Source organism: Microtus pennsylvanicus, chromosome 7 (assembly GCF_037038515.1).
Source record: "Microtus pennsylvanicus isolate mMicPen1 chromosome 7, mMicPen1.hap1, whole genome shotgun sequence".
Classification (NCBI taxonomy): Eukaryota; Metazoa; Chordata; class Mammalia; order Rodentia; family Cricetidae; genus Microtus; species Microtus pennsylvanicus.
In genome coordinates, this window is record NC_134585.1 from 106,701,481 (window position 1) to 106,716,965 (window position 15,485).

At 45.1% G+C, this 15,485-nt stretch overlaps 1 protein-coding gene across 4 annotated transcripts in view; it reads right to left on the bottom strand.

Annotated features, from left to right (window-relative positions):
• Window positions 1-15,485, bottom strand: part of Sort1 (sortilin 1) — an 80,860-nt gene that overhangs the window by 52,804 nt on the left and 12,571 nt on the right. For all 4 annotated transcript variants that reach the window (XM_075981607.1, XM_075981606.1, XM_075981609.1 and 1 more), the window contains exon 2: window positions 1,203-1,262. In XM_075981607.1, coding sequence (XP_075837722.1) covers window positions 1,203-1,262 — 60 coding nt within the window. The remainder of the gene's footprint in view (window positions 1-1,202; window positions 1,263-15,485) is intronic.

The window sequence follows — 15,485 nt, forward strand, 5'->3', positions numbered from 1 at the left end:
CCCATGTGCAGCTTCTTCTGTGGGTGCTGGGGATCCAAACCCGGGTCCTCAGGCCGGCACAGCACACCCTTCACCCACTGAGCACCTCTTCAGCCATGACAACCTGCTCTCCAAAACCAGAGCTGTACTGGTACTGTTCCCGTGTACCTCACACTGATGTAGGCTTTGATATCGAACACCACCCCCAAGATAACGGAGCCAGTGATGCCAAGCCCTGACCAAAGACCCAAAGTCCCTGCATCTACATCTCCACATAGAGACCTGTGGTACACTTATTTTTTTTTAAAAGATAGGGTCTCCGGACTGGAGAGATGGCTCAGCAGTTAAGAGCATTGCCTGCTCTTCTAAAGGTCCTGAGTTCAATTCCCAGCAACCACATGGTGGCTCACAACCATCTGGAATGAGGTCTGGTGCCCTCTTCTGGCCTTCAGGCATACACGCAGAAAGAATATTGTATACATAATAAATAAATAAATATTAAAAAGTATGAATTAAAAAAAAAAGATAGGGTCTCCTATGTAGCCCAGGCTAACCTTCAACTCCAGATCCTCCTGCCCCAGCCTCCCAAGTGCTGGGTTACAGGCATGTGCACCAACACTATACCTATTTGTTGTAAGGGCAGACAACATATGGAGCTGGCATGGGCCCACAGATACCACAGTCCTTCAGTACACTATGGGAAAGGGCAGAGGAAAAATACAGATGGGAGGGAAAATGCCAAGACGCACTGTGTTCCCTTTTCTGCTTCTACGTGGAGCAGAAAGGTTCCCTTCTCAGGTAACAGCAACTCCCTGCTTCCTTTTCTCGCTCCTCTTGATGTTAAGGGGCCCAGGGACAAAAGGTGTCTTTTGCTGCTATGGACCATTGAGCATCTCCTTAGCCCTGATAACCTGTGTTCCAAAACCAAAGCCCGGTTTTCTGGTTTGCTGTCATGTACCTTGCACTAATGTAGTCATTAATTAATCTGTTAATTAATACCCCCCCACTGTACTTATCAAGCAGGGTAACAGTAGTCTTAAGACTGCTTTCAACTGGTTCCCAGTTCTATAGCAATGCCAAACCAACTAAAATTTCCTGAAAGTCTGTCCTGAAAACACATTTTCTGTGACTAAGGCTGAAGAAACGTTTAGAAAACATTTAGTGTACACCTGCCCCAACCTACATTATCTGGGTCGACTGAAGGAGTTTAGAATATTACTTACCCCAGTGCTGTCTCCAACCCAGGACAAGGACACCGAGCCACTGAGGTCATCAAAGACATGCTATTAGGGAAAAGAAAACAAAATTTGTTTAGAAATGTCATCCTTCCCAGCAGTTCTTGCTTTCCTCAAATATCCAGACCTTTATTATCTTTTTACATTTGCTGTTTTGAGAATGCCATTCACAGGTGCTCTATTTACATAATTTCCATTTCAAACTCATCCCTCTCCAACTCTGTTCCCTTATTCTGCCTCCTGAATGCTGGGATTAAAGGCATGCACCACTACCCCCCGGCCCCTTAATCCCTCTCAATTTTGCAACCTCTTCTTTAAGTGTGTGTGTGTGTGTGTGTGTATCCTGCTGAATCCATTTAGTGTTGCTCAACAACTGATCGTGGGGTGCCCAACCCCAACTGATACATCTACAACACAACCCTCACCGCTACAGCTCAGGGTACATCACCCAAGAGGGAGCAGAAAGACTGAAAGCCAGAGGACCAGGATAGTTGCTCCGGGGTAGCATCTTCTATATATGACAAGGCGTTGCACCACGAAATCTTAACAATATGTCCACCTAAATGAGCCCTCCACAATGACAACACTGGCTGAAATCTCAGCATGGATGGCAGAAGTCTCATAAGGCCTTGTCCCTAGAGGAAGAGCTACAGGCAATTGGTGGCTGTTAAAATAGGCGGAATCACTCTTCCCCAGAGGTGAGCACTCTGATAGGATATCCAATCCTTTATTACTCTTCTGCATAATTAAATTCATAATTAACAAGGGGACACAGATTCCCAGAATAAAATCTGGGAGAAATGGGATAGGATTTAGCTACTTCATCCAAATTGCAGATGCCTTAGAGACTTCAAGTCTCTCATACAAAGTAAGCCAAGCAGATGAGTTAGTCTTCACTGCACCAGATGGGGAGGTGGGGAAGTCTAATTGCTTCTCCAACAGAGCTAAATATAAAGACATAGCAAAGTATTCTTAGGGCGCTTAAAAACAAGAGCTCAGAGCTCACACTGACAGACATAATTATAACCCAATAGGCATAACTGAATTTGCTAAGCAGTCTTCACAGTGCAGCTGAACAGTTAGTGGTCAGATTCCTCTTGCTTCCAGGCTGAACTGCTAAAGTGAAGGGAGGCAGAAGCCAGGAGCAAGTGGCTTTGTTCTGTCTGTCCAGCTGACAACAGAGATTCATAACAAACCTTATGAGAGCTGTGCTGGGGACTGGGAGACAGAACAGGGAAAGATGGTGTACTACATCTAGACTACAGGAAACGTGCAAAAGGCAGCAACAGCCACCTCTGCGGGAAAAGTTTCACCCAAACACTTCCAGCTTCTATTTGTAAAATCACATATAGACAGGTGATGGCGCACACCTTTAATCCCAGCACTCAGGAGGCAGAGACAGGTGGATCTCTGTGAGTTCGAGGCCAGCCTGGTCTACAGAGGGAGTTCCAGGACAGGCACCAAAGCTGCAGAGAAACTCTGTCTTGAAAAACCAAAATAAACAAATAAATAAACCAATAAAATAAAATATGTTTGTCACTGAAAATGTAAACAGTATGAGGAAGTACAATAAAGAATATGAAGTCATTCAGAATCCATCACACAGAGATATTCCAGGTTAATGTTTAATCTCCTAGTCTTTATCACTTATTAAGCTAATAAAATAATTCAAGAGGCACTGTAATCATTTGAAAAGACTTCTAGGCATACAGAAATCACGATATATATAACAAAATGAAAATCAAGGTCCTTCCTTTTCCTGACATATGTCACTGCCCTAAACCCCACTCTGTGGTAGCTCAGCACCTACTTCTGCAAAGGTTGACGACTGTGCCTTCTCCTTAGGAAGACATATCCAATTCCACCCATGCACCCTCAACGTGTCCAGTGTTCCCAGATGTGAGCCCAGTTTCCAGCAGAGGGGGACCTTTCTATTTCTTGGTGTTCTGTGTGCACACTCAATAAGCATTTGTTGAAAATGATTATAACATATCCTTCCCAAACCACAACCTCCATCTCAAAATAGAGCATGCCTATAAACGGTCTGATGCCAGCTCCTCAGTCATTCAAGCCACCAATCCCAACAGAGGAGGAGGGAGAGGAAGAACCCTGAACACAAACTGCTTCGCTTATCTCCTAATTTTCTCTGTGGGCCTGACCGGGCTCTAAGTCCGTCTGTGCCATTTCCCCTCTGGATGTAAAGTGCCTTTGAGGTCAAAAGACCCTGCTGAACACGCTCCATAAATAGTACTCGCGCTGTGCACAGGGCTCACTCAGTAAACGCTGGTTAACTCTCGGGTGCTCGGGCCGAGCTAGAAGCCACTGAGGGACAGAAGGGCTATTCATACACAACTCGCTGAGCATCTGAGGGAAAGCAGGGCAGCTAGAGACTCTTGGAACAAGAACCTCACAGAACGACAGTGCGCCTTACATGTCTCACACAGAGCAAGACCACACGCTCTCTCGGGAGACAAGACAGTGTCTGACATTACGGCAACGAGTCCCTTGAAGAGGAGCAGGGCTAGCCAGGGTACCACCTGTACTGATCATCACCTAAACGTGAGTACCCCCCCCCAAGGGAGGGTCTGGTGTAACAGCTGACAGAATAAACGGAGACTTTCATTAGCCACTGCACTGGGGCTCTTGGTTGTCTTCGTCAGACCATAGATTTGTTAGTTTGAGACAATAAGGGCCAGCGTTTGCCCTTTTTATACAGTATTCTGCACACAGACTCGGTGCGTGAAAACACATTATCCACATCTTCTTACTGCTCAGTCTAGAAACAAGAGCGACTGGATGCCACTGGCAACCTCGCCCTCCTCTAAACAACTAAAATGGTAATTGACCTAGCTTATGTTGAAGGGCTTCCTTGAAAATACAGGGCAGACTTATTAACTGTAATTGTGGCTTTCTGTTACCCTTGACCTTCTGTCCCACCCCTTCCCATTAACCATTTAACATTTGCTTTTGAAAATGTACAAGCTCATTGAAACACTCATCTGCCTACATAAGATGTGACTCATCTGTTGTATTCCACGCTCTAACATACTCATTACATCCCGAAATTAAAAGAGAAAACGAAATCAGATCTGACAGCAGGGCCAGAGCTCAAGCAGGGGAAAAAAGTTCCCATGGAAAGAAGGCAGATCCGGGAGATTGTCCGAGAGATTGCAGGCTCTGGTGGTCAGTTTTTGTCAATTTAACACAAATTAGAAACCTCTGGGAAGAGGGGCTCTTATCTGAGGACTTGCTAGATCAGATTGGCCGGTGGGCAGGTCTGTGGGGGCATCTTCTTGATTGCTAATGGCTGGAGGAGGCCTAGCTCACTGTGGGCAAGGCTACCCCAGCAGGCATTCCCCAGGTTATTAGGAAGGTCTCTGAATGGGGTCTGTTTCAGTTCCTGCCTCGAGTTCCTGCATGGTTCTCCCCACCATGGGCTGTTAAGCTGTAAGGTGAAATGAACTCTCTCCTGCCCATGTTGCTTCTTTTGACTGTGGTGTTTATCACGGCCACAGAAAGCAAAGGAGGACAGCACCCAGAGTCCAGATTCAGTCCTGCTCGTTCACAGGGAAGAAACACAGTGTTAAGGAAAGGCTGCACAACCTGGCCCTGGTTAGGGACTAATTCCCCGCTGTCTGCAAAAGGCCACAGATTCTAATCTAATCCTATCCTGTGGGTGAGCGTTACAGGAGTGCCGTGTGTGCATGGATGGAGCTCAGGGGCTGGCATCAGGAGCTGTTCCAGTCACTTTTCCACAGGTCCGGCCCTGTCATCCGCTCCCTGGATCTGAAGCCCACCTGGTGCAGAGATGGAGCCTCCACGTTTCAACAGCCGACGCAGACAGCGGAGTGTGTGGGAAGTGCTCAACAAAGATGGACTCTAGTTTTCTTTTCTTTTTTGATTTTTTAAGATAGTTTCTCTGTGTAGCCCTTCCTGTCCTGGAACTCACTCTGTAGACCTGGCTGACCTTGAACTCATAGAGATTTGCCTGCCTCTGCCTCCTGAGTACTGGGATTAAAGACTCACCATGCCCAGCTCTTCTTTTCTTTTTTTAAAGACAGGGTCTCACTGTGTAGCTCTGACTGATCTGAAACTCAATTTGTGAACCAAGATTTTGAATTTATAGAGACCTGCCTGTCTCTGCCTTTCTTGTCCTAGGAGGCATGTACCGCCATGCCCGGCCAATCTATTCTCTTTAACAGCCCTTGAGAAGCCCTAAAAAGGAGGAGGGAGTGAAAATTTCCCCCCAACAATCATGAAGATGGAGATCAGACTTCTGCTCCTAAAGGGGTTTTCTGTGGCTGGCCAAGAGGATGGCAGGTATGTTCACGCCCCGCCCCCCGAAAACACAGAAGAACAGTCCATGTGAAGCAGGTTTACTAGCTACCACACAGCGGGTGAAGGACAACGGTCCACAGAAGGAGATAAACAGAGGGTCCTACGAAGTCCATAGTTTATGCCCTGGGATTTCCAGGTGTTAGAAAGGGGACCTATGCTGAAGACACACTGCGGAAATGAAACCCATTGTGTGTGGAAACCAGAAACCATGTTAGCTGGGCAGTGGTGGCACACACCTTTAGTCCCAGCATTCGGGAGGCAGAGGCAGACAGACAGATTCGAGGCCAGCCTGGTTTTCTTTCTTTCTTTTTTTTAATATTTATTTATTTATTATGTATACAATATTCTGTCTGTGTGTATGCCTGCAGGTCAGAAGAAGGCACCAGACCTCATTAGAGATGGTTGTGAGCCACCATGTGGTTGCTGGGAATTGAACTCAGGACCTTTGGAAGAGGAGGCAATGCTCTTAACCTCTGAGCCATCTCTCCAGCCCCGCCAGCCTGGTTTTCAGAGCAAGTTTCAGGACAGCCAAGGGTTACACAGAGAAACTCTGTCCCAAAAAACAAAACAAAAAAACAAAAACAAAATAAAAGCCATGTTATTGTGGGAAAACCAAAGGCCAGAGTTCACAGGGTAGAAGACTAGAGAGGGAGAGATGTACAGAAAGAGAACTTGGGAGGGCTGTGGTGGTTTGACCACACCCACTGAGAGCTCTTCTAGGAGGTAATAAGAATTAATAGAGTCCCTGTGGTGACATTAACAGCTCCCCAAGAATAGGACGAACTTGTAAGCCAGAGTATCTGCTCTGTTTCATCATGAGATGAGGCCCTCTGCATGCTATGCTGCAGCAAGATGCAAACACCAGATGCCTTGATGGTTTCCAGCATCCGCAACTGTGTGCTGAATACGCATCTATTAAGAATATCCAGGCTGTGGCATTGAGTTATGGCAACAGAAAACTGACAGGGGCTAGCCAACTAGCCAAGTCTTTGAGGAACACCAACCAGTGTACATCTATGTGAGGAAAATGCCCAAGAGCTGGGAGTCAACTATGGGGTCCAGAGAGGACAGTATCTGGATCCCACTCAGAACCAGCAACATGTCTTGTCCCCCAGACTCACAGAGAAAGACTTCACATGGCAAGAGGATGGAGCACTTAGAAAACTTTACTGTAGCATGTAAAAACAACTGTGTCCCAGAAAGCTACTGTGTTCAAGAACATTCACAGGACAGCAAGGTATCACCTCAGTAGGCACTGAGCACCAAGCGTAAAACCTAAGTTCAGTCCCTGGGACCCACATGCTGGAAGGACAGATGGAATCCCACAAATTGTCCTCTGGTTTCCCTGAATACATGTGTTAAATATAACATTTTTAATTAAAAAGAATATAATACAAAAATGCCTAAGTCATTTATTATGATAAAATTAATAATATTTTGGGTTGGAGAAATGGTTTAGTGATTAAGAGCTCGTACTGTTCTTCGAGAGGAGCTGAGTTTGAGTCCAAGCCCTAATATCAGATGGTCTGCAGCCACCAATGACTCCAACTTACAGGGAATTTGATGCCGCCGGCCTCTGTGGCCACCTACATGCATATACTCACACACACACACACACACACACACACACACAGAGAGAGAGAGAGAGAGAGAGAGAGAGAGAGAGAGAGAGAGAGAGAGAGAAATCACAATATCCAGTCAGGCAGTGGTAGCACGCTCCTTTAATTCTAGTACTCGGAAGGCAGAGGGAGTGGATTTCTGTGAGTTCAAGGCCAGCCTTGCCTACAGAGTGAGTTCCAGGACAACCAGGATAGTTACACAGATAAACCCTGACTTGAAAGACTAAACAAAACAAATATCACAATATCCAAGATTCAATAAAAAATGCAGACATACAAAGAGCAAGAAAACAGAACCAGTAGTAATGAAAAAAAACCCCAAAATACCCAGAAATACAAGTAATAGAATTGGTATACACGGCATCAAAATAATTGTTTACTGTATTCCAGGTGCTCAAGAATTAATAAAGACACACAAGATATATTTTAAAAACACCCAAATCTGCTGACTGTGGTGGCACAGGCCTATGTCTCCAGCACTTGGGAGATGGAGACAGGAGGGTCTCAACTTTGAGGTCACCCTGTACTACATAGGGAGACAATGTCTAACAAAAGAAAAGAGGAGAAAATGAAAGAAGAGAACAGAAAAGGAAAATGCCCAAGCCAGATTTGTAGAAAAAAGAATTACCAAGTGTACAACAAAAAATAAAACAGGGATAGGTGTTAGGAATATTTCTTAACGCGAGCTCCCTGACGACACAAAAATTTCCAATCAAGTCAAATCAAAACAAGCCAAATTAAGAAATATCCAGGTTTAATGGAAGATCTGCGCTCTGGGGTGGCCCCGAGGGGGAACCGGGAAGCAGCGGGAACATGACCCCCGGGAGGAAGAAAGAGAGACCACGTGTTCCTCTTTTGGGGGATCACTTAAATACCCTGGGGAGTGGTCCTGACCTGGCCTGCTGGGATTTGGAGTCCAGACCAGGCCTGGGGGCTGGGATAGATGTGAGGGACTGGGGCCTACGCTCCCAACTTGACAACAGGATCAAAAGGTGTCTAGACAATAAAGATGAGCTAGAGAACTTGAGGAAATACCAGTATAATCCAAGTGAGGTGGAAACAGAGAAATGAGCGTGGAGAAAATGAAGAGAGCGACACTGAGCTGTACGGCAGCGTCAAGCACTCTGACAGATGCACTGACAGGGAGTTACACAGACAGACCTGACATCGAGGGAAGGATTGGGGTACGGGGACAGAAAAAAGAAACAAATAGCTCCCAATTTAATCCCGGAATTCAGGAGGCTGAGGCAGGCATATCTCTATGAGCTCCAGGCCCGCCAGTGTTACTTAGCAAGACCCCATCCCAAAAAACAACCAAACTCCTTCATTTTGATTAAAGCTATAAAACCAGAGATTAGACAAACTTCCAGACCCTCAGCACAGGAAAGATGATGAAAACCACATCACGGCTCATCATTCTCAAATTGTCTGAAGCCACTGGGGAGAAAAATCCTGTAAATGTCCAGAAGATGCCTACGTACAAAGGAACAAGGGCGACAGTAGAGTTTTTTTCCCTAAAGAACAAGACAACCCAAGAGCTAGGGGGGTGCCAGACAGACATGACAGCCCAAACCTGCAGCTCCAGTCAAAATGCTATCTTATAATCTAATATATATACAAACACACACACATATATACGCATACACACACACACACATATTTGGGACAAGGTCTTGCTATAGTCCAAGCTGGTCTTAAACTTACAAATCCCCTACCTACAAATGGCCTCCTGAGTAATGTGATTACAGACAGGTACCAGCTTGTCCAGCTTCAATGTTTTCCTTTTGAAGTGATAAGGAAGGGTCTGAACCAGTGGGAAAGATCTGAAGGTACCTAAGTCCAATCTTCCTGAAAAAAACAAAAACAAGAACTTGGCTGTTCTAGTCCATAGCTACCAACGCTCAAGGTGATCTCTTTCTAGATATTACTCTTATAGCTTGTATGGTCATTTCTCGTATTAAAACTATTTTCATATTTGTTCACTTTTCAAATTACAATTTTTTTAATCCAGTTGGACAGAGGGCCTTGTATCTGCTAGGCCAGTGCTCTGCACCCTCTGTGCTATTTCACGAATTCTTGATGCAGACATCACGATGTGGTACAAATGAAGACCCGAGTACACAGACAGAGGTGGGAATGGATGCTGGAAGGCAGGTTCACAGGTGGAACACACAGGGGCATAGATGCAAGTCTTCTGAAAACCTCCCAAAGGTGACAGGGAGGATTCATCTCGATTGTCAACTTGATAGGATTTAGAACTGGCGTGGCAACAAATCTCCTGGTCCTATCTGTGAGACATCTGTAGATGAGGTTCTTAGAGGTGGGAAGAGCTGCCCACATGTGGGAGCCTCTATTTCCTGTACTTGGGCTAGGATGAAAGAACAAGGAGAAACAAGCGGAACACCGGCATTTATCTCTCTCTGCTTCCTGACTGGGATGCAATGTAACCAAGCGCCTGCTAGCCACGACTCCCCATCATGATGGGCATGTACCCTCCAATGTGAGGAAGGCCAATGCCGCCTCCTCTGAGCTGCTCGGTCCAGTGTTTTGTAAGCAACAGGACAAATAATTGGTGTAGAAAACACAAGTGAAATGTTATTAATATCACCAAGTAGAGCTAAGCAGACAGTAAATGCTAATAACCAAACGTTAAAATAATTTCAAGGTCAGAATAAATCACATTAAGTTTAAACTAAAAAGAGAATGAAAACACAGGAAAAAAAATGTCTGATACTTGAGAAAGAGTATTGCTGCTTAAAAGACCCAGTGAGAGCTGAGAGGAGGCCATGTGTCATTCATCAGCCAGGAATGACGTTCAGTAGTGGAGTGAGCTGAAAATAATCGACCCATTGGCTCATTTATTCTAATCAAGAAAGGAATATATATATATACATATATATATAATAGCAGAGAATAAAGCTTTGTAGCTAGAAAAACTTCAAAGACAAAAGAATTTTTTTAAATTGTTGTTGTCATTGTTTTCTAGACAGGGTTTCTCTGTATCAGCCCTGTCTGTCCAGAAACTCACTTTGTAGACCAGGCTGGCCTCGAACTCACACATATACGCCTGTCTCTGCCTCCTGAGTGCTGGCGTTAGAGGCGTGCGCCATCACCACAATAATTCTTTCAGGAAAACTCAAAAGCTCTTATGGTATTCCCAGTGAATATTCTAGAAGTAAAATCCCAAACGTTATAATAACATTTAGGAGTATGGAAGCCAGCAAACAGAAAAATGAATGAGTGTCTATCTTAAGCTATATTGTAAAAAAGATGTCATGGCCACTGTGGTGGGCATGAACCTATGATAGCACTCTGCAGGTCCAGGCAGGAGAAATTAGTTCAAGGGCAGCTCCAGGTAGGTAACAAGATCCTGGTTTTAATTTTTTTTTTTTTTAATTTACCTGTTAGTTGTACACAGTCCCTAAAATGTAGGACAAGCTGCAGTAACTCTCTCTCTGGTAGACAACAGGTTATCAGTCTAACCTAGAACCCTGAAGAGGTAAATAATTCAGCACGAAGAGAACATGAGCTGTTCGGTCAACCAAGTGCATGCTCCAGAAAAAGGCCAGAATAAATAAAATTAAAAACTTTGTAAATATGCTGTTTATTACTCAGCCCAAACTAGACTCCAGAGGAAGCACAGAGTAGTGGTCAGGTACTCAACCGTGCAGCACGCCGGAGCCCACCAGTCAAGAGGTCAGCCAAGATCAGGCTGATTCTTTTAGGAGCAAGTGAACATGAAATGCTTGCAGCTTCCAGAAAGATTTGTTCATTTCCTGTTCCAGCTACTGGCCTAGGAACAGATGAGAGAGATCACTGGGACAGGGTAGAGCAGGAATGGACACGGTTTCTTCCAGCAGATGACAAGGGTAGCACTTCCGGTCAGTGGCAAGGAGCTGAGGAATACGTAAAATGCTGACTGTTAACTTCCCTCTCCTGTTCTAAGTGGAACAGAGTGAATACGTCTATAATTCTTCAGAAGATTGTGGGCAAAAATGATACAAAACCCAGAACCTATAAGGATTTACTTGGACTATTTTTGAAAATTATAATTTGAAATTATATATTTATACTCCAAAGAGAAGGTTGAAAAAAGCTTGGAAAAATTATTGGTGCTTTGACAAAATATTGTTAGATTAAGAGTTTTCAAATCAACCAGAAAAAGCAAGGATCTCATCAGGTGTAGGGAGGCAGGCCTGTAACCACAGCATTTGCAAGGTAGAGGCAGTAAGATCACAAATTCAAGGTCAGCCTGGGTCAGACAGAACCACGTGTTATCCACATGACCGCAGAAGTGGACACTGTGTTACCCATGAAAAATTTTTTCCACAATCCTTTCTTATTGAAAAAAAATATCTGGAAGAATTCCATTTAAACTACGAACGGCATGAGTTTGATTGCCAGTACTCACATGGCAGCCCTGAAATGTCTGCAACCCCAGCTCCAGGGGACCCAACACTCTCTTCTGGCCTCTGCAGGCACCAGGCACACATGTGGTACACAGACATACATACTGGCAAGACACCCATATACATAAAATAAGATAAAATATGAACAGTAGGATTTATGGGACACGTGCCTGTTTATCGCTTTCAGCGCTATGTGGTTTGTGCGCCACCCAATGTAGCGCTGCGAACTCAATTTGGACGCTCTGGAAGAGCAGCAAATGCTCTTTAGGGAAATGAGCCATTTGTCCAGCCATGGCCCGTATCAGTTTATTCTTATTTTGTCACCCTGGCTAACAGACGGATGCATCAGAAGACTTAAGGACAGGCTCACAGAACCCCTGCCACACGGAGTCTGAAGAACACAGGCAGCCTCCATGAAAGGCAGATTGCTGAATTCACTTCCCGACCCTGTCACTCACAGACGCACTGATCTACCTGCTTGCTCACGCTCTGAGCTTTCTGTTCACTCCGCTGGAACTCTGGGAAGCAGGGGAGCTCTGGGCAGTAGGAACTCACCGGCGGGCATCAGTAGTTTATCATCTGACTGTGGAACTCACCGGCGGGCATCAGTAGTTTATCATCTGACTGTGGAACAGGTTTTCAGGAAACCTTTCTAACCATGCTAGAAATTAGGGACAGTATGTTGCTCCAGTCTCTGACGATGCCCAGCTCAGAGCTGATGATGCCAGCCTCACCCACCTACTTCCTGCCGACTTAGCTCAGGAGGCCCACACACATCAGGCCATGGGAAACACAATGTCCCCTTCTGCAGTCATGTGGATAATCCGTGGTTCTGTCACAGATGAAGACAGACCTACAAAACACAACACTTCACAGAAATGACCTCATCTTCACATCTAATTAAACTGGAAGCCTAATTAAGTCACTGCTACTATAAGCTGGGAGAACTTGATGCTGGTCCATAGAGTCATTTTGCTTGGCAAAACTCAATCATGAGAAATCTGTGCCTATCTAGTTACACCTGATTTAAAAGTCAAATGCTGAAAGATTTAACACTTGCCCCAGTGAGCCTGAGACCAGCTTACCAGAGTGGGCTGCAGGCTGAGGCACTTGCAGATGGCTCTGCCATCTTACGGTCTTGGCAAGTAAAGAGGAGACTCGCCTCCTTCAACAAACCATGCCCCATTAGTATCTGTGGGGGATGGACCCCTGTGGATATCACATCTATGATGCTCAAGTTCCTTAAATCCAATGTCATAATGTTTAGACACAATCCCACATATCCCCTGCTCCTTAAATCCACTCTAGATTACCTATATGATGTAAATGCTAAATACAATAAATAGTCGCACCAGGTTACTGAAGACATCCTGACAACAAAAACATCTGTATATGTTCAATATAGGCAAAAAAATTTCTGAAATTTTTAAATTCAAAATTAGTTGAATCTGTCAATGCAAAGGGCCGACTATTGGGCTGTATGTAGCATTGGGCTGCAGCCACCATGTACTCGAGCCTATTCTGAGCCCTGGGGGAGAAGCAGGGATAATACAGGTTCTGGGTCTGTGTACTCGGATTCTGTAAACAGACTTCTCTGCTGCAGAAATGTAAGCACTAGGGCTAAACATGTCAGACAATCTGCAGACGATGCCTGTCTGCATGGAACGCAGCTCTAAGAACACGCATCCTGCCTAGCCCAGGGACCAACTGGGGAAGAAGGAGGCACAGATCATCCCTCCTGGGAATCCATTTCCTTGAGGGTGAAAATGAATCCTCCTCCTCCATCCAGTGGCATAGCTTTCATGGGTGAGCCTGGGAATCCAGACTCAAGCTCCCAAATGCCAACAAGAGGACGCAGGGACCGGATGCATGACATGCAGGAAAGGTCTGCAACCAACACTTTTGTGGGCAGGAAGACAATTTTTACAGAATTTAGTTCTGTCAAACAAGGCATTGCTAGAATCGGAAAACACGGGCCAAAAATAAGATCACAAATGTTCCAGTTCTCATGGAAGCTATTCTTAGAAATGAAAAAAAAAAAAAAACAACCTAGACATTAAAAAAAATGCAAGTTTTCAAAATCTATTCAATTATTCAGAGTTCTCGGAGAGGCAGGATGATAGGGAGAACACTGGGCTAATAATCAGGTGGCCTGGGTTTATTTTCAGCTCTGCCAGAAGCCCTGTGAACTTGGGCAAAGCTGCCTGACAGCGCGGTGGGGGGAGGGAGCCGCAGTGGCAGTGGCGACGTCTCTGCTTGCAGAGCCCTGCTGTTCTGTGACTCAGCAATGCGTTAGCCTTGCGGTTTCCCTCCTACGGCTAAGGAGCTGGGGATCTTTTGTTTTGAAATCAACAAAGTGGCCCCCGAATCCCAATACCCATGTTACAAGAGCTACCTGCATTATCTGGACACTCTGGGACGGAAGTGCTGCAGACCTCCGGTGCAGCACAGTGCATGCGCCATGAAGCTATGCATTAAGAAGTTCTGCTTTAGCCCTGCGTGGGAAAACTGCAAGCTATCATTCTAATTCTGTTCACCTAAATCTGCCCTCTTCGCCTATGGGGGAAACAAATTAAATCTGGGGAGCGGTGCACCTCGAGACGGCCAGGGACAGCAGCAGGAAGGGGCAGGACATGGCAAGGAGAAGAGGGCTTTTGCAGAACAAACAGGCAAACAAAATCTTAAGCAAGCAGACTGCAGTGCTAAGCCCGAGAATACAGGCCAGTGAATACTGGAGAAAACAGCCCTACATCTTTGGATAGCCCTGTAGGCATTAAACAACACACCACATTAAGGTGACGTATATTCTGGGGTAGCCTGATCCAGCTTCTTAATGCTTCAAGGCCATGAGATAGACCGACTAAAAAGGCCAAGAAATTTTAAGGAAAAAAAATCATTAAAAAGAACAAAATCTTTGGCACTTCAAGGAGCAGGCTTTTTTTTTTTTTTAAATCCAATCTCTTGAAGCAATTCATTTCTAATCCTCCCCAGTAAGTGAGGGACATCTCACAGTGTTTACCATTTCGTTTTTTACAACCAAGGCCAATGAAAGAGAGCCATGTGCTAGCTGGGTCCTGTTGGCAGGACCATAAAGCTGGCTGCTCACACATGGGTGTGGGGACTTAGTCCCTCTCCCTCTGCCATGCCACCCTGGCTTTCTTCCAGATCTTGGGTACACCAAGCTCTTCCTTACCCCAGGCCTGATGAACACGCTGTTCCCTGCCTGCGGTATTCCTCCTGGCAGAATCCCATTCATCTTCCGTATCAGTTTAAACAACAGCTCAACAAGTCTTTAAGAGTCCCAGATAAAGGGCCTCTGCCAGTTAATCTCCTGTGGCTGCTTCTTTGCTTCCATATTTATAATTATACATTGTTGCCCATTTTTTCATTGATTCATAAAGCACAGAGATATAAAATATAAATATAAAGACAGAGGGCTATCTGTTTTTTTGTGTCAGCTCCCAGGATGCCAGGATGTGGGATCCAGTACAGTGCCTAACACGTGTGTACTCTTTAAAACACAGGTGACTTAAAAAAATAAATAAATAAATAAAGCATTTAATTTTTTTTTTTAAAATAGGGTCTCAGTATCCCACGTTGGCCTTGATTCCCTATGTATCCTGTGGTGCCCTTGAGCTTCTGGTCCTCCGGCCTCCACCTCTGGAGTGCTGGGAGGATCAAGCTCCTGGCCTCACTCATTCACGTCAGGTGAGCACTCTACCAGCTAAACCACATCCCCTGACCCTTGACAGGGCATTTATTACAATAGTATTATATATTATTTATGTTTTTTTAAATGTATGAGTGTTCTATCTGCATGTATGCCTGCATGCCACAAGAGGACATCAGATCCCATTTCAGATGGTTGTGAGTCACCATGTAGTTGCTGGGAACTGAACTCAGGA